Source organism: Neoarius graeffei, chromosome 5 (genome assembly GCF_027579695.1).
Source record: "Neoarius graeffei isolate fNeoGra1 chromosome 5, fNeoGra1.pri, whole genome shotgun sequence".
NCBI classification, from domain to species: Eukaryota; Metazoa; Chordata; class Actinopteri; order Siluriformes; family Ariidae; genus Neoarius; species Neoarius graeffei.
The window spans coordinates 47,646,197-47,665,901 of NC_083573.1; the positions used below are offsets into that span (position 1 = coordinate 47,646,197).

Below are 19,705 nucleotides of genomic sequence, written 5' to 3' on the forward strand. Positions count from 1 at the left end.
TATTTGTAGCGATGCTTATGAGTCTGCTTTTGGTTTTGTTTGTGTTTTGTTTTTGGTAAATATCACACCTGCTAATAAACATTCTTCCTGCACTTAGACCCATCTACCATCACATACCTGACAGAATACTTGCAAGGACTCTGAAAACAGCATGCTGATTGTACTCAAATTAGTATCAGGTGTTTCCCATAATGACTGGCTCCCAACCGCATGCACAACATGCTCCGGAGGATCCCTGAATATAAATGCACCACAGTGAAAGCGGCTCTGCAGAGCCGCTGCGTTGCTCATGTTCACTTACTGGATAAGAATGAGCATCTTGATGCAGTTGTAAAATTATTATTATTTTTAAATTCTTACCTTTGTGGAAATGAAGTGAGCAGGTTTTTGGGTTTTAGACCTCTCCATTCGACACCGAGTACTGCTGAATGTTTTTTTCCCCTTCTACGTTCAGAAATCTCTAGTTTTTTTCTCCCTGTTGATGAATTACTTTTGGTAAATTTAAAAAATGTGATGCATTTGTTTCATTCAGAACGGTTTCCACATCCAAAAACGCAGCAAAACTTTCCCATACTGACCAATAACAACTAACTCAGCTGAATGAAGCACTACAAATATGCTCCCAGGCGGCACGGTGGTGTAGTGGTTAGCGCTGTCGCCTCACAGCAAGAAGGTCCGGGTTCGAGCCCCGTGGTCGGCGAGGGCCTTTCTGTGCAGAGTTTGCATGTTCTCCCCGTGTCCGCGTGGGTTTCCTCCGGGTGCTCCGGTTTCCCCCACAGTCCAAAGACATGCAGGTTAGGTTAACTGGTGACTCTAAATTGACCGTAGGTGTGAATGTGAGTGTGAATGGTTGTCTGTGTCTATGTGTCAGCCCTGTGATGACCTGGCGACTTGTCCAGGGTGTACCCTGCCTTTCGCCCGTAGTCAGCTGGGATAGGCTCCAGCTTGCCTGCGACCCTGTAGAAGGATAAAGTGGCTAGAGATAATGAGATGAGATGAGAAATATGCTCCCTGTCATGCTGCTCTAGTTACCGTTGCTATGGGGGTCACATGATGGTGCAAAGCTTCTATATCCAGGATATACCATGACTGACTCACACCATATCCATTTGTTTTATTTTTGATGTCACGAGATACACTGCTTAATCACTGGTGGAACTATTTTATGTCATGTGACCCATCCTTGGCCAATCCCTGCACAGGAATTTTTTTGATGAGGAATTTTTTTGATGAATTTTTTTTAAATCAAGCTGATAGCCAACAGAAATTTAGCTGATAGCTGATACATGAGCTGATAGCTGATGAGGTGCGTAGTGCCAAGTTGGCTATAAGCCATGTACGATGAGATTGAGTGGAATAACTGTTTTATTCTATCCACATTCACTGGATTTTGAGAAACAGAGCATTTTTATTTTTTGCAAATTCAATAAATAAAAACTTTATACAAAATATCTGACAAAATAATTTCCGCTTAGAATGTAAACAAACAGGCAACAATTTGTGAAAAATTTTATAATAATAATTCTTGAAAAATAAAAAGATACATTCTTACCATCACATACTTTTATTCCATATTTTGTTGCTTTTTTGTATTTTTGGGGGGTTTTGTATTTGAATATTTATTTCGTCCTCAGTTGGTTCAGCAACATTTTCTTTTTCTCTACTCACGGTATATGAGCTGATATCCTACTAGTAGAGTAGCCAATTGGAGCACGCGATTGCTCATATCCAGTGAATGTGGATAGAATAATTTGGAATATTTTTAGAATGATTAGAATGAGGGCGGCACGGTAGTGTAGTGGTTAGCACTGTCGCCTCACAGCAAGAAGGTACTGGGTTCGAGGTCGGCGAGGGCCTTTCTGTGTGGAGTTTGCATGTTCTCTCCGTGTCTGTGTGGGTTTCCTCCACAGCCCAAAGACATGCAGGTTAGGCTAATTGGTGGCTCGAAGTTGACCGTAGGTGTGAATGTGAGTGTGAATGGTTGGTTGTCTCTGTCTCAGCCCTGCGATGATTTGGTGACTTGTCCAGGGTGTACCCCGCCTCTCACCCATAGTCAGCTGGGATAGGCTCCAGCTTACACACGATCCTGTAGGACAGGATAAGTGGCTACAGATAGTGGATGGATGGATGATTAAAATGACGGTATGCCATAACCACAAATTTCTTTCTGATTGGATGACCCTGAGAGACAAGGCTATAGGGAAGAGTGAACCAGCTGGTGTAAATATGTAAACAACAACAACAACAACAGGTTGTTGTTAATGAGATTTGTATGTAATCAATTTTGAAAGTTTAAAGCAAACTACACTACCGTTCAAAAGTTTGGGGTCACCCAGACAATTTTGTGTTTTCCATGAAAAGTCACACTTTTATTTCCCACCATAAGTTGTAAAACGAATAGAAAATATAGTCAAGACATTTTTCTGGCCATTTTGAGCATTTAATCGACCCCACAAATGTGATGCTCCAGAAACTCAATCTGCTCAAAGGAAGGTCAGTTTTATAGCTTCTCTAAAGAGCTCAACTGTTTTCAGCTGTGCTAACATGATTGTACAAGGGTTTTCTAATCATCCATTAGCCTTCTGAGGCAATGAGCAAACACATTGTACCATTAGAACACTGGAGTGAGAGTTGCTGGAAATGGGCCTCTATACACCTATGGAGATATTGCACCAAAAACCACACATTTGCAGCTAGAATAGTCATTTACCACATTAGCAATGTATAGAGTGGATTTCTGATTAGTTTAAAGTGATCTTCATTGAAAAGAACAGTGCTTTTCTTTCAAAAATAAGGACATTTCTAAGTGACCCCAAACTTTTGAACGGTAGTGTATCGACTAGGACGAATCAGATGATGAGCAAATGATGATATTCGTGGTGGGTCTGTGTGTGTGTGAGAGAGTGAGAGAGAGCAGTGTGTGTGTGTGTGTGTGTGTGTGTGTGTGAGAGAGTGAGAGAGAGCAGTGTGTGTGTGTGAGAGAGTGAGAGAGAGCAGTGTGTGTGTGTGTGTGTGTGAGAGAGTGAGAGAGAGCAGTGTGTGTGTGTGTGTGTGTGTGAGAGAGTGAGAGAGAGCAGTGTGTGTGTGTGTGTGTGTGTGTGTGAGAGAGTGAGAGAGAGCAGTGTGTGTGTGTGTGTGTGTGTGAGAGAGAGAGAGAGAGAGCAGTGTGTGTGTGTGTGTGTGTCCCCGCGCGCGTGCACGCCTCACTGAGCAGGGCACACTGCGCTTTGTTGCCCTCGGGGGCGGAGCTCGGCTCTGAGGTGAAGCTCCACATGACGGGAGTCGCATTGTGCGCCGAGATTTTGAGGAAAAGACACAAAACCGAAAACTCGACACAGAGGAAGCGGACTATACTGAATGGACAAAGAAGTTCCTCACTGTATTTAATTAAGAGGCTTTTTTTTTTTGTGTGTGTGTGTGTGTGTGTGTGTGTGTGTGTGTGTGTGTGTGTGTAAAAACAAATGGTTTGAAACTCATAGAGAAGGAAGGCTGCGGCAACAACGGCCGCTCTATTGTTATGGGTAAGTTACAGTTTGTTTGTTTGTTTGTTTGTTTGTTTGTTTTTACTAGTGGTCCAATTTGTCCTGTGCTATTTTATGTGATCTGACATGTAAGTTTATTGTGTAAAAGTTAACTTTTATATGGCGAAATGTTGTCAGGCTCTTTAGTAGGCAATGAACTACAACGTTTCTAAGCAACCTGTTGTCTAGGAAACGCTCTCGCGGCGTTATTCATTGGTGCTTCAAGCCTCGCTTTAGATGAGCGCACGTGCTCGCTGTGTTTTTCAACGAATGCATAGGAATGCAAACGAAGTAACACATAGAACCGTATAAAATGTGAACGTACAAAAACAACATTTCTGATGCTCCTCCTTCGTCCAAACTACTGAATAAAACAAACAAACAACGCTTTTAAACATTGCGTCATAAAGTTATATTATTATTATTATTATTATTATTATTATTAAAGTCTAAAACGTCTTCATATAAGGATACATTTGAAAAGTGTAAAGTGTTGTGAGCACTCTTGTCCAACTCGTGTGTTTTTGTTGTGTTTAGCGCTGCCCTGCGGTTGGATGACCACGGTGTGGACAGCGCATGCGCGAACAGCATGTTTCCCGCCGGCCGGCAGGTGCGGGACGCGGTGCATTGTTGTAAGATTTCCCGCCAATATTGCACTCGTCCCGGCCTCCTGGAGCGCGAGGACACCGCGAGCCGGTCTGAACTAGCAATGGACGGATTCATTAATGATGTCTGTGGACGCGGATGTGATCCACAAAACACACTGACACCCCTACATTAGAACATTCCGTTTCTTAACAGACAAAACAAATACATAAACAACTCTGTGTGTGTGTGTTAGTTAAAAAGCCAGCCAGTCTTGTGGTCGTCTTAATCTACTTGCAACTTCACTGGAACTGTTCTATAATTAAACCTTAGTTATAATGTGTGTTCGAGTCACCTGGATGTAACTGTAGTCTAGAACCCGCACTGTGAGTAAAGACTCTCTGTAGGCCTATTGTTTCATATCTGAGGCTATTCACTTTTAATTATATGTATATTTAATGGTGGTCTATTAAACCTGCACATCTTTCATTTTACAATACAATACAATACAAGATATGACACAGGATGGCTCCTTAAGTGTTATTCTTGGCAAATCTGTTTCTTATATACTTTAAGGTTGGTTTAATGGGATATTTACAATAGTGGGATGACAGATTTATGGTGAGAGGTTGCCAAGGAAATCTGTCCTCGATGTAAAGTCAGTGATCATTAACACATGGTCATCTTTACCCATTTTCCCTTTCAGTTCCCTCATACATTATACACACACACATGCACACGCGCACACAGCTTTTTTGCTTTTTACATTGACCTGAGGCATCTACCTGCTACAACAGTCTCATTCATATCATAGAAAAGTCAGTTGTTGGTTTCTCTACTTTGATTTAGCTTTTTAAGATTTCCACTTTTTTGATCTTGTGTCATTTTCTTTCTTTTTTTTTTTTCTTGTGTTCCCTTTCACACAAGAGCTCAATAGTCTGACTTGTGCACAGTGGCTGGTTTGCAGACCCAGAGCAAATGTAGAGACTTTGAGTGTTTCTGTATGAAGAGTCAGTGCAGATCAGGGTGGCCAGATTTGATTCTCCTATTCCTCACACCTGAATGTGCATTAGTACTTGTTTATGCTGTAACTCAAAGTCCTCCGGGACAGTGTCTGTAAAAAGACAGATATAAATATTCAGCCATCCTGTAAAGCATGCTTACTTGAGTATTATCCTGTCAGTAAAGATTTTTAGTTTTGATTCTACTGCTCAGTCACTGCAAATTATTATATTAAAAAAAAAAAATCAGCATTGCATGATTCACTGGATGTTTATCTGAGAGTGTGTTAAGGGTGCGGTACCATTGCATCGGTAGCGTAGGTTGGACCAGATGATGTTCTCTTGAGAAAAGCAGAAAACTCCAAGCCGACCTCCTCTCATAGTCGTGTCAATCACTACATCGGAGTCAGCCACCAGTTCCATTCCCTCATAGAGTTTTACTCTGACACACACACACACACACACACATACATATATACTGAAGTTATAGAATTCTTATTATAGGACATATGAGTGTATTTCAATAACAAGTCTGGACTTTATCTGGAGTTCAACAAAATGCTGGGTTTGATTCTGATAATAATAATACAATGCTTACAAAGTGCTTTACAGAATATTACACACAACAAAGAGAAAACCAGGTACAACAGATTATTAAATGTAATCAAGCAGGAAACAAACAGTTAAGGAGACAATTAAATCTGAATAAATTCAAAACCCCAAAAATAATCTCATGATACACATGATACATGATGTGTAGTAAGGTATTAGGTGCCAATGCTTTGTTGCTGCAAAAAGCAACTAACTGGACATTATAAACTACACTGAAAAAAATGGCCTGTTAAATTAACCCAAAAAAATCGTGTACATCGGTTGCACTTATTAAAATCATATCCACTAAGACCAATTAAGTCATGTTCTGTTTGACTGAACATGACTTAATTGGTCTTAGTGGATATGATTTTAATAAGTGCAACCGATGTACAAGATTTTTTTGGGTTAATTTAACAGGCCATTTTTTTCAGTGTATTTTATGCATTATTGCAGGATAACAAAACATGTTTTTAGATTTTTTAAATATAAAAATCTCTGAAATTACAAGGAACTTTGTTGAGACTTTGTTAGCTAAACCTTAGATTAGTATGTTGGTGATCTATACAGTGGTGCTTGAAAGTCTGTGAACCCTTTAGAATTTTCTATATTTCTGCATAAATATGACCTAAAACATCAGATTTTCACACAAGTCCTAAAAGTAGATAAAGAGAACCTAGTTAAACAAATGAGACAAAAATATTACACTTCGTCATTTATTTTTTGAGGAAAATAATCCAATATTACATATCTGTGAGTGGCAAAAGTATATAAACCTTTGCTTTCAGTATCTGGTGTGACCCCCTTGTGCAGCAATAACTGCAACTAAACATTTCCGGTAACTGTTGATCAGTCCTGCACACCGGCTTGGAGGAATTTTAGCCCATTCCTCCGTACAGAACAGCTTCAACTCTGGGATGTTGGTGGGTTTCCTCACATGAACTGCTCGCTTCAGGTCCTTGCACAACATTTCGATTGGATTAAGGTCAGGACTTTGACTTGGCCATTCCAAAACATTAACTTTATTCTTCTTTAACCATTCTTTGGTAGAACAACTTGTGTGCTTAGGGTCGTTGTCTTGCTGCATGACCCACCTTCTCTTGAGATTCAGTTCATGGACAGATGTCCTGACATTTTCCTTTAGAATTTGCTGGTATAATTCAGAATTCATTGCTCCATCAATGATGGCAAGCCGTCCTGGCCCACATGCAGCAAAACAGGTCTAAACCATGATTCTACCACCACCAGGGGCGTCACTAGGCCTTTTTTACTGGGGCACGTGCCCCAGTAAAAATCAGCTGTGCCCCAGTAAGAAAATGTTGAAAGATTTTCGTAACAAACTAGTTTCTTTGGCAGATCATTTATCTACTGTAAGTTGTAGGACAGAGTGTGTTTCAAACTTCTATCGCCTCTTCTTTCTAACTAATTTTCTGATTGGTCTGGGAGATTCTCACTGTAAGCATAGCGTGCGTGCGGCGTGCCATGAGTTCATTTAGCCTACTGGAGAGACGAGTCTACTCTTTGGATGAGTCAGAGAACGGGCTCTGGATGAGTTAAGGTAGCGCAAAGTTTTTGCAACAAAACTAAGCAAACCATATTCTAACAAACCCATTAAACTACATCGAATTAAACGATATTAAATTACTTTTCCAGATGGATATCAGACAATTCTTCTCACGAAGCAGAGACAGGGGCAGGGAAACAGTGACAGATGAGGAGGAGGGTGAGAGAGGTAAGATTAAGGTTGTAGGCTATGTGCTAGTCAGTCATAACTAACCAGCTAAGTTCGTGACTTGTGAGACTTGAGGTGACACGTTTAGCATCAGCATGCATTAAAAGCCCAAATGCCAACAATCAATTTTTTTGGGGACTGGGATGTGTTTTCCATCTCGTTGACCTATTCCTCGCATAACTTCATCCACGAGAGCATGAGAATTATCCACTTTGCATAGGTTGGGGACAGGACTGTTAAGGTGCATTGGGGGGGGGGGGGGCATTTTGTGTGTGTGTCGGGGGGGGGGCAGTGCCCCAGTAAAGCTTAATTCCTAGTGACGCCCCTGATCACCACCATGTTTCACAGATGGGATAAGGTTCTTATGCTGGAATGGAGTGTTTTCCTTTCTCCAAACATAACGCTTCTCATTTAAACCAAAAAGTTCTATTTTGGTCTCATCCGTCCACAAAACATTTTTCCAATAGCCTTCTGGCTTGTCCACGTGATCTTTAGCAAACTGCAGAAGAGCAACAATGTTCTTTTTGGACAGCAGTGGCTTTCTCCTTGCAGCCCTGCCATGTACACCATTGTTGTTCAGTGTTCTCCTGATGGTGGAGTTATGAACATTAACATTAGCCAATGTGAGAGAGGCCTTCAGTTGCTTAGAAGTTACCCTGGGGTCCTTTGTGACCTCGCTGACTATTACACGCCTTGCTCTTGGAGTGATCTTTGTTGGCCGACCACTCCTGGGGAGGGTAACAATGGTCTTGAATTTCCTCCATTTGTAAACAATCTGTCTGATTGTGGATTGGTGGAGTCCAAACTCTTTAGAGATGGTTTTATAACCTTTTCCAGCCTGATGAGCATCAACAACGCTTTTTCTGAGGTCCTCAGAAATCTCCTTTGTTTGTGCCATGCTACACTTCCACAAACATGTGTTGTGAAGATCAGACTTTGATAGATCCCTGTTCTTTAAATAATACAGGGTGCCCCCTCACACCTGATTGTCATCCCATTGATTGAAAACACCTGACTCTAATTTCACCTTCAAATTAACTGCTAATCCTAGAGGTTCACATACTTTTGCCACTCACAGATATGTAATATTGGATCATTTTCGTCAATAAATAAATTACCAAGTATAATATTTTTGTCTCATTTGTTTAACTGGGTTCTCTTTATCTACTTTTAGGACTTGTGTGAAAATCTGATGTTTTAGATCATATACAGAAATAAAGAAAATTCTAAAGGGTTCACAAACTTTCAAGCACCACTGTATATCTCGTATTAGTATACATACACAGGTGATTATAGAAAATCGTGCGCACTGATATGTTGTGAAATTCTGACTATTTCTTCATAATCACCTCGAACGACTCAGTAAAATGGCAGCCAATCGCTTTGTCACTGTAAGTGAGGAAGAATTAGAAATTATGAAAGAAAATGCTGTTACTAAAAGCACTAAAGATGCTACAAAGTTTGATCTAAAACTATTCAAACGTAAGGTGGAATTGTGATTTATTTTATCCATTTGAAAACAAAGTATTTTATGAGTCGGCATAGATAAGTGACACAAGTCACTTTACATTTCCATGCCGCTTTTTGAAGTTTGAAATAAAATATTTAAAATTTTTTAAAAATAATCACCTGTGTATTTATACTAATACAATTATTTGCCTCAGGCTAAGTGAAGATCAGATAATGATAACCTCGACTTCGTCTCGGTTATTATTCACTGATAGTCACTTCGCCTTTGGCGAATAATTGTTACTTGTAAATTCAACATTTCAGCAATATTGTCCACCCATAATACCCCATAATTAATCTGTAATAACTGGTTAATATCAGGAATTACTAATTAATTAGATAATACTAAATACTATTTATATTAGATAGTGTAGGTATACAGGTAGTATAAGAATAAGTCAATGAGAAGTGCTTAAGGATTATTGCAATACAGAATATCCATGCTAGAGTTTGGTGAGAGAAAAGCCGTTGGTGTTTAAAGACAGAAAAGAAGAGTCCGGTAGGAGTTTGGAGGATGACGTGATGTTTTAGAGACACTGGACTGAAGTGCAGTATAGTGTGTGTGTTTAGTTCTATTCAACACTAACTGAATACAAAGCAGGTGTTTCTCTGTGTGTCTGAAAGAGCTTGGAATTTCACAGAGAACTGGCTACACACACACACACAGCAGTGTGACAGAGTGACCCCCCCCCCCCCCCCCCCCCACACACACACACACACACACACACTCCCCCATCTGCTGTAAGTAGTAATGTGCAGAAAGGCGTGTGACAACTTCTCTAATTCTGAAGCTAAATCCTAACTCTTGCATGTTTGGGGCTTTAAAATATATATTTCTTTGATGTTGGTTAGAAATTACCACTGCACATAAGTGCATTAATATATAGCTTACATATTATTCTCCAATGTCAGGTTTGGTAAACAGTTATTTTCTGAAACACTTGTACTTGGTAATACTTTGTGTGCTCGAATGAAAAATATATTCCACATGAGTATATATTGTATATGTATATAATACATTAAATCACACACATTCCTTGTTCTGTCTTCTCACTTTTCCTCACTGTCTCTCCAGCGTGTCCACTACAGTAGTTTCCGTTGGATCTGCATATCAACAGGCACCAAGGAAATTCTTGCCAAGGATTTCATTGGCATGGCAACCACAACAATAGAAGACCAGGAGGCCCAACCACTCACTAAAGTCACAGAGGTTTTGTAGGGCTAGGGCTTTAGGAAAAGGGGGAGCAGAACAAAAAAAATAATCCAAAGACAAGCATCCAGACCCCCATCTTCGTGCCCACCAGTGAGGATTTTGTTCACCTCAAGTTGGGATCAATGCAACCATTAACTGTATGCAGAAGGGCGCCCTCTAATGTTTAAAAAATGTTTTACAGAATGTGAGGGAATGATAAAAATTTCTCTAGATTGAACAAGTATTAAACAATAGGAATAAGACCCAGGTATTGTAATCAAAATCAACAGTTTTACAACATGGAGAATTTGTTATATATATATATATATATATATATATATATATATATATATATATATATATATATATATTCAGGACACGCTTTTACTCTGGGGTACTGGTATTTACCCTTCCCAGCTTTACACACACACACACACACACACACACACACACACACACACACACACACACACACACTCACCTGATGTAGCCAACCTGGGGCCGGTGACTGAGCTGCCAGCGATAGGAGGTTTTATCTTTCCAGCCAACATTGCGTGGGTCTTTCCATAATAACTTCACCTCACCTTCTGTATCTCCAGTGTGCCACAAAGCGTTACGGAGAAATTCGCCAGGCCCTGTACGGGACTTTACTGCCTACAGAGGGAGCCAGGGAGCCAAGTGTAAACCATACCTAATCTGAGTATACGTGGTTCTGTATCATGAGGTCTCTAATATACGAACACAGTACAACACAGTAAAAATCCAGCAACACATGGGAGAAACCTGTTAGGTAAACTATATAAAGCTATTTCAGTTAAATACTTCTAAACCAATAAAGTTGTCCTGATCTGAAGAGTATCTGATGTATGGCTACCTTGAGCTGTAGGCCAGGCTCAGCCATGGCTCTAAATGGCACAAACTGCCAGTATGTCTGCTCCGTCTGCTTCCACATCACTACATAGAAGCTGGATGAGTCCTGGTAGCCAAAGATGAAGCCAGCATAGTCATCATCTGTCACTGTGTTCACATGAAAAGTGCCTTCAAAGTCCACGCCATTAAATGCTGTGTAGCCTGTAAATGAAAGGGAGGGGGTTAGAAGAGAACAGACAGAGGATGGGAGAGTGCTGAAATGTGTAACCTCACATAACTCACATTATTAATAATTTATAAATGAATGATTGTGGCTAATATGAACAGCACTAAAACTACCAATGTTAGAAATCAACTGGTGTTGAAATGCTGAGTTTTGTAAAGGGGCCTACCGACTGCTAATCCAGGATCGCTGTTCATCGTCTGAACAATCTCCATACCCTGAAATGTCAAAATAATCAATAAGGATTTTTTTTTTCACATAAGCAACTACACTGTAAAAAATTTTACGGGCGGGTGTTGATTGAACATAGATTTTACATATCATTTGACTCAGAAATGTCATTTTCACTTACAACCAACTAAACCAGGTCGGCCTAATACACTTTCTCTCATTGTGATATCATGTTGAGCTATCAAGAATTTTAACATCCAAATATCAAAGATATCCTTGTTGATAGAACTAGCTGCAACCTGTTGCAACGCTGCATGTTGGTATCCTTGTTGGTAGAACCAATGACGCATATATACACGTGCTGTATGGGGTTTCCTTACCTCTGCGCAGGGGCAAATCACATCAAGGAGGTGTAAAGGTTAACTTAATTTAAAACTCAGGTAAAGGTTAACAAAGGTTTTTAGTTCTTTGTCGTAAAATTGAAATGTGAGATTGACACATAGCAGTCACAGTTGGTTTATTTTGTCAAGTGCAAGTAGCTGATGCAGCCTGAGCACTTGTTTCTGTGATGCAGCCTGAGCATTTTTTTTTTATTGTGATGTAGAATTTCAGTTTATTCCAGAACACTTTATACTTTTAAAGGCCTTAATCATTCAACAAATGTTTGCAAAATTTCAAATCATAGTCCATATATTAACACTAACGCTCAGCTGTGAAGGTTAACTTGATTTGAATACTCAGGTAAAGGTTTAAGTTTTTTTTTTTTAGTTTTTTGTCGTAAAATTGAATTTTGAAATTGACACAGTAGTCGGGTGGCATGGTGGTGTAGTGGTTAGCGCTGTTGCCTCACAGCAAGAAGGTCCAGGTTCGAGCCCTGTGGCCGGCGAGGGCCTTTCTGTGCGGAGTTTGCATGTTCTCCCCGTGTCCGCGTGGGTTTCCTCCGGGTGCTCCGGTTTCCCCCACAGTCCAAAGACATGCAGGTTAGGTTAACTGGTGACTCTAAATTGACCGTAGGTGTGAATGTGAGTGTGAATGGTTGTCTGTGTCTATGTGTCAGCCCTGTGATGACCTGGAGACTTGTCCAGGGTGTACCCCGCCTTTCGCCCGTAGTCAGCTGGGATAGGCTCCAGCTTGCCTGCGACCCTGTAGAACAGGATAAACCGGCTACAGATGAGATGAGACACAGCAGTCACAGTTAGTTTATTTTGTCAAGTGCAAGTAGCTGATGGAGCCTGAGCACTTGTTTGTGATGCAGCCTGAGCCCCTTTTTTATTGTGGTATAAATGTCAGTTTACTCCAGAACACTTGTGAAAGACTCATTCAACAAATGTGTTCAAAATTTCAAATTATAGTCTGTAATCCAACTTGACTTTAATGTTCAGGTAAATTTCAACAAAGGTCTTTAGTTCTTCATTCTAAAATTGAAATGTGAGATTGACATGTAGCAATCTGTCTGGAAGTGGATCACTTTTTTCCTGCACATTGCAGAATTCTTTTTCATTTGCAAGAGACACAGTCTTACAAATAAAAGTGTTTTCCTTTGACAATTATTTGTAAGTGTCTTTTTTGCGCCAGTGATTTATTGTATGTTTTAAGGTACAGGTAACTTGAAAAAAACATAATATGAAATGTAGAAATACATGTTATTATAGCAAACATTTATTTGTTATTATAAGAAGAGTAACCTAATTTGGGTAACAGCAAAAATATGTTGGTTGAAATCAAATGTAAACTCAAATTTTCTAGGCAACATGATGCAAGAGAATTTTGAGTTGAGATGGTCAACAACAAATAGTATGTTGGTTGAACTCAAATTTCTCTCATCTCTCATCTCATTATCTCTAGCCGCTTTATCCTGTTCTACAGGGTCACAGGCAAGCTGGAGCCTATCCCAGCTGACTACGGGCGAAAGGCGGGGTACACCCTGGACAAGTCGCCAGGTCATCACAGGGCTGACACATAGACACAGACAACCATTCACACTCACATTCACACCTACGGTCAATTTAGAGTCACCAGTTAACCTAACCTGCATGTCTTTGGACTGTGGGGGAAACCAGAGCACCCAGAGGAAACCCATGCAGACACGGGGAGAACATGCAAACTCCACACAGAAAGGCCCTCGCCGGACGCTGGGCTCGAACCCAGGACCTTCTTGCTGTGAGGCGACAGTGCTAACCACTACACCACCATGCCGCCCAGCAGGGAGAAAAATAATATGAATTATTTGTTATTTTATTATCAAGCACAAAACTATCAATAAATTGCAGCTTCTGGATCCCGGAAAAAGGCAGCCTTGCCTCAGGGCTAATTTCGCATGACATCACACGTGGAACCCTGGTTATATCTGGGTCATTTCGGTTCATCTGACTCCAAGCTTGTTTACTCACTGAAATTGGATATTGTTGGAATTTTACAAAAATAAAGATGAGAAAGTGCTGCATTGTGTTTGGATGTTCAAATCCATATACAACAGGACATTCAGTTCACAAATTTCCGAGAAATGACAGATAATCTAAAGTGACAGTGGATGAGGTTTGTGCAAACGGAGCGGGCAGATTTTGTGTCACCTACTAATAATAAACCTGATTCGTCAAGCGTTCATCACCACCAGAACGACTACATGGGAATTACTGGAGCAAAAAGAAATCCATTTATTTAATAAATGACATTTGATCTGACATTTGGACAGTTCGTTGATTCCCCTATTATCACCCACTTCATATTTTCTTTCAATAATTACACTGAATAAGTGTACGTTTTAAAGATTATATTTCTGCATTTATTGAAGTACATGTAAATATTTTCCCTATATTTTGCAGTTGCCAGCTTAGAATAAAAATCCACAAACCAATCTGTGTTTCCAATTCTCTCTGGCTGGTGGTGCGCTATCAGCGGTGAATGGGACTGTCGTGAACTGAGCGAACTGTCAGTTTCTCGTCTTGGAGGTTTGAAAAGAGAACCATTTACTTCAGAATATCCTTGATAATCATCTGTCCCTTTATCCGACATATAAAAATCCCAATCACTATCAGAATTCTCTCCAAAGCGTGATTCCATATCGAGACTGGTCTAACCACTGCTGTGCATGGGAACTAAATTGATACCTGGATTGTTCCACGTGTGATGTCACGCACCCCTTCAGGATCTTCCAGTTCAAGTCTCGGCAGAGTCCGTGAGAATCGGCTGATTTTTATTGATTTTACATTAATTTATGGCCTTTTGGATCAGCTATGGTTTGAAAACACATGGTCAATCAATATAACGATTGTTGCTTTGTACAAGGAAAAAAGTGGAGTTTAGGGACATTACATTCACTTTAACCAAAATTACAAGCTTTGGTTGAATTAACTATATACTTTGCCTGTAAAATGGTTAAATGTCTATTATTTTCCATGAAATTAGATCAGCACAAGAGTTATATAGAAATTATCTGCCAGGCTCACCTGGTTAAGCACCACCCAGTTAGGATCAATTTGGGCATCACCCTCAGGGTCCAGTATGACAGTCTGATAGGCTCTAAAGTCTGTAAGTGTGACTTCAGAACTCTCTGGACACACGTCGATCAAATCCAGTACTGCATCATTGTCAAAGTCATTCTCACACACGTCTCCAACACCATTACCTGGGGAGATGGGGAGAAATAGAATAAAAAAAAAAGAAACAAAAATAAATCTTGGTTGGGTTAAATGGTGATGGACTTGTATATTGATATTTTAATAAGAGAGTGCAAAATATTAAAAACTTTGCAATATTTTGGCAAGAATGAGTTAATATTAAATATTATTTACATCCCACTTAATATATGTGATACATTTTACACCAAAATATTGCTTTAAGTTATAAAAAAAAAATAAAGAATGGAAAAATTTAATTTGTTTTAACCTTATCGACCAGAGAATTCTCAGATTTATCTATATCATTTAAATGTTTAAATTTGTAATCTTCACTGGTCATAAACAGGTAACCAAGTGTTTCTTTTTTGGCACGACCGAGTGTGTTTCTCACCCCTGTAAATGTATACTGGTAAAAAAAATAAAACCACATGTAATCAACCACGATGTTGTATCAGCTAGCCATTTAGTTAAAGGTCAACAGTACCAACAGCACTGAAAACAGACTGTCAGGAATGCTAAGCTGTGATCATAATGGTCATAACACCAGCGCAAATAACCATGAGATGAGTTCATTACCATCTGAGTCTTTCTGGTTGGGATTGGGAATGAGCCGGCAGTTATCAGGACCGAGACCTCCTGCAGTCTCAGTGTCGGGAATTCCATCATTGTCATCGTCGTCATCACAGTCGTCTCCAATACCATCGTTATCCGAGTCAAGCTGAGAGCTGTTGGGGATGTCGGGGCAGTTGTCTCGACTGTCTTGGTGTCCATCCCCATCACTGGCCAAACAACCATTCAAACTTAAATCACACACTATACATTAAGAATGCAACCAAATAAGAATACACTATGTGAAAAGGTTAATATGGCATCTGGTTGAAATTAGAGCCATCTGTACTGGGATCCTGCAAAAAGCAACAAAAATGAAAATGAAGCAGGAAGGTTTTTACCTTAATGTAGGTTACAGATCAGACATGAAGCTTACAGCAAGGCCGGATTAACTATATGGGCCTGCGGCACAGTGCCCAGGGGCACTAACCACTCACAGCCAGTGGGGGGCACCACATGACAGAAACGTTAAAAATATTTTTCGTGAATGTTTGTACACTTAAAATGGTTATACACTTGACATTGTTAAATAGTCATATATAATTCATTATGAACACTAATTTCATAAGAACAACAACAATAATCATAATTCTGAGCAAGAGTGGCCTATGTGACCATTAACCGCCCTTTCCTCAACCTGTCAGTTGAGCCAGTCCACCTACAGTGAAATGTATCAATTTTTTAAAAACCGCGGTAGAAATGAAAAATGGACAGACATCAATTGAGTGGTTGTGTGAAGAGAAAATTAAAAAAGAGAAAGACTCCAGGCGTGTAGCTGCAATTAAAAATGTTCCAGTGTTAGATCGTTTTTTTATAAAAGCATCGACAACTGCTGTCACTACCAGCGCTGAAGCCGAAGCTAGTGAAATCAGCGATGCTAGTGAGGGAGATGGCCCTGCTACCACTAGCCGGGGAGATGCTACAACCACAGCCAGTGTTAGCCGAGGGGTCGGCGACGACGAGGATCCCCTTGAGGAAGATGGGAGCGAGGGAGACCCCGGGGAGGAGGATATGTGCGAAGCCACTTTAAGCCAGGTAGAGATCAGTTCACACCATGGTGACGAGAAAGAAGACGAGGGTGTTATGGATGTCAACCCAGCGCAGCCGACGCCAGTAGAACACTTCTCTATTTCAACTGATCCTGCGCTATGCGGAGATCTAACGGAGTTCAAAAAAGAACTGGCTATTGCTAATGGTCCCGCCAACTACCACAACCGGGCGGCTAAATATGCAGCATCCGCATGGCACGACAGTAAGAAAACCAGATTTCTAATAAATGATCTCTTTCAATGGCAGCTGACGAACAAACAGTCAGGGTGGTGGTGGTGGGGGGGGGGGCACTTGAGGTATAGTGCCCAGGGGCACCGCATTGGCTTAATACGGTACTGGCTTACAGGACAAAGAAAGACTACATTAATTAATGTAACCATGAACAATGCATTTACAGTATTCATTAATCTTTAGTAACTGCCAGGTCAGGGTGGTTTAAATTGGGCTATTACATTGTGTAAGGCTATATTTTGGGAAATAGAACCAACTAAATTGGTTAGAACATGTAACAGGCAGGTGCAAACAAAAATAATAAAAGCACAAGCCAGATTAATAAAAAGCAGATAGTGGCAATGTGTTACACCCCCAGTGTTGTAGCTGAGTCACTAAACCTCGAGTTTAGTGACTCAGTCACTAACCTCCAGTCTCGAGTCCCCAGTGTTCAAGTCCAAGTCTCATCTCATTATCTCTAGCCGCTTTATCCTGTTCTACAGGGTCGCAGGCAAGCTGGAGCCTATCCCAGCTGACTACGGGCGAAAGGCAGGGTACACCCTGGACAAGTCACCAGGTCATCACAGGGCTGACACATAGACACAGACAACCATTCACACTCACTTTAGAGTCACCAGTTAACTTAACCTGCATGTCTTTGGACTGTGGAGGAAACCGGAGCACCTGGAGGAAACCCACGTGGACACGGGGAGAACATGCAAATTCCGCACAGAAAGGCCCTCACCGGCCACGGGGCTCGAACCCGGACCTTCTTGCTGTGAGGCGACAGCGCTAACCACTACACCACCGTGCCGCCCAAGTCCAAGTCCAAGTCATTAAAAAAAAAAAAATTGAGTCAAGTCTGAGAACAAGACTCCAACTGCACCATTTGACAGTGGCTGTTTTAGCCCCATTAACTCAACTCAACTTTATTTATATAGCACTTTAAAACAACCGTAGTTGAAAACAAGGTGCTGTACATAAAAGACATAAAACAAAAGCAATGAAATAAATAAAAACAGACATTCAAACAGTTGTTTCATTGTTTTTAAAAGCAGTTAGAAACAATAAAACAATAAATAAAAGCAAACCATAAAACACTAAAACAAGAGCAGAGTCTCATGCGGCGTTAAAAGCCAAGGAGTAAAAATGGGTTTTAAGACTAGTTTTAAAAAACTAAAAATTAACATTAGTTTGTTCCTGAACATGACGTATGAACAGGTGAATGTGCTTCTCTTTATCAGGGAGTGTGAAGTATTCTGTCAGAGATGGTTGGGAGACGGATGTAAGTGCAGAAAGTGTGTTTATTAATACAAATGAAGACAGGTAAACAATCCAGAACGGCAGGCAAAATCATAAAACAGGCAATAGGTCGAATGAGGCACAAACAGGCTATCATAGACTCGGGAGAATCAAAGATGAGAAACAGGAAATCAGGGATCAGGAAACCAAACAAGGAAATAAGGCTCGGTAACGTGTCAGCAACGCAACTCAATACTTCGCAAAGTAAGTGCGTTTTCACAGTTTTTATATAGGCGCGCTGATTGCGCCTTAATCCTGTGCAGGTGTGAGTCGTTTACGGCGCATGCGCGAGAGTCCACTTTGTGCACGCGCTGTCCGGAACGTGTCCAAGAGTCTATCTGGTGCATTTGCCAAGGCGCACAGGTGTGACACTCTTGCATGAAATTAGTACAAAAATTAATGTAGATATCTTATGCCAAATTATTATGGCATGTTACAAAAAATGGGGTGGCACGGTGGTGTAGTAAGAAGGTCCTGGATTCAAGCCCAGCAGCCGGCGAGGGCCTTTCTGTGCGGAGTCTGCATGTTCTCCCCGTGTCCGCGTGGGTTTCCTCCGGGTGCTCCGGTTTCCCCCACAGTCCAAAGACATGCAGGTTAGGTTAACTGGTGACTCTAAATTGACCGTAGGTGTGAATGTGAGTGTGAATGGTTGTCTGTGTCTATGTGTCAGCCCTGTGATGACCTGGTGACTTGTCCAGGGTGTACCCCGCCTTTCGCCCGTAGTCAGCTGGGATAGGCTCCAGCTTGCCTGCGACCCTGTAGAACAGGATAAAGCGGCTAGAGATAATGAGATGAGATGAGACAAAAAAATGGGGTGGCACGGTGGTGTCGTAAGAAAGTCCTGGGTTCGAGCCCCGTGGCCGGCGAGGGCCTTTCTGTGTGGAGTTTGCATGTTCTCCCCGTGTCCGTGTGGGTTTCCTCCGGGTGCTCCGGTTTCCCCCACAGTCCAAAGACATGCAGGTTAGGTTAATTGGTGGCTCTAAATTAACCGTAGGTGTGAATGTGAGTGTGAATGGTTGCCTGTGTCTATGTGTCAGCCCTGTGATGACCTGGCGACTTGTCCAGGGTGTACCCCGCCTTTCGCCCATAGTCAGCTGGGATAGGCTCCAGCTTGCCTGCAACCCTGTAGAACAGGATAAGCGGCTACAGATAATGGATGGATGTTATAAAAAATAAAGAAAAACTCAGAGTCCTCATCTCCAATTTATGAGTCCAAATGCAGTTAATGCACGAGTCTGAGTCCAAGTCCAAGTCATTAGTGCTCAAGTCCAAGTCGAGTCACGAGTGCTTAAAATTAGGGCATGAGTCGGACTTGAGTACTACAAGGCTGTACACCCCTAATATACAGTTCAAGGCAAATGTCCGTACCCCTCATGGTTTTTTCATTTCATTTCATTTCATTTCATTTCATTTCATTATCTCTAGCCGCTTTATCCTGTCCTACAGGGTCGCAGGCAAGCTGGAGCATATCCCAGCTGACTACGGGCGAAAGGCGGGGTACACCCTGGACAAGTCATAAAAC

The 19,705-nt window shown here is 41.1% G+C and overlaps 1 protein-coding gene across 1 annotated transcript in view; it reads right to left on the reverse strand.

The window, feature by feature from the left end:
* Positions 1-4,298: 4,298 nt before the first annotated feature.
* The window catches only part of thbs3a (thrombospondin 3a), a 39,075-nt gene continuing 23,668 nt past the window's right edge, over positions 4,299-19,705 (reverse strand). Inside the window, exons 17-23 of the mRNA XM_060921846.1 lie at positions 15,589-15,791; positions 14,842-15,020; positions 11,394-11,442; positions 11,006-11,202; positions 10,613-10,785; positions 5,410-5,549; positions 4,299-5,220 (exon numbers count right to left, since the gene is read on the reverse strand). Of these exons, the coding sequence (XP_060777829.1) occupies positions 5,159-5,220; positions 5,410-5,549; positions 10,613-10,785; positions 11,006-11,202; positions 11,394-11,442; positions 14,842-15,020; positions 15,589-15,791 (1,003 nt within the window). The 3' untranslated portion in view covers positions 4,299-5,158. The remainder of the gene's footprint in view (positions 5,221-5,409; positions 5,550-10,612; positions 10,786-11,005; positions 11,203-11,393; positions 11,443-14,841; positions 15,021-15,588; positions 15,792-19,705) is intronic.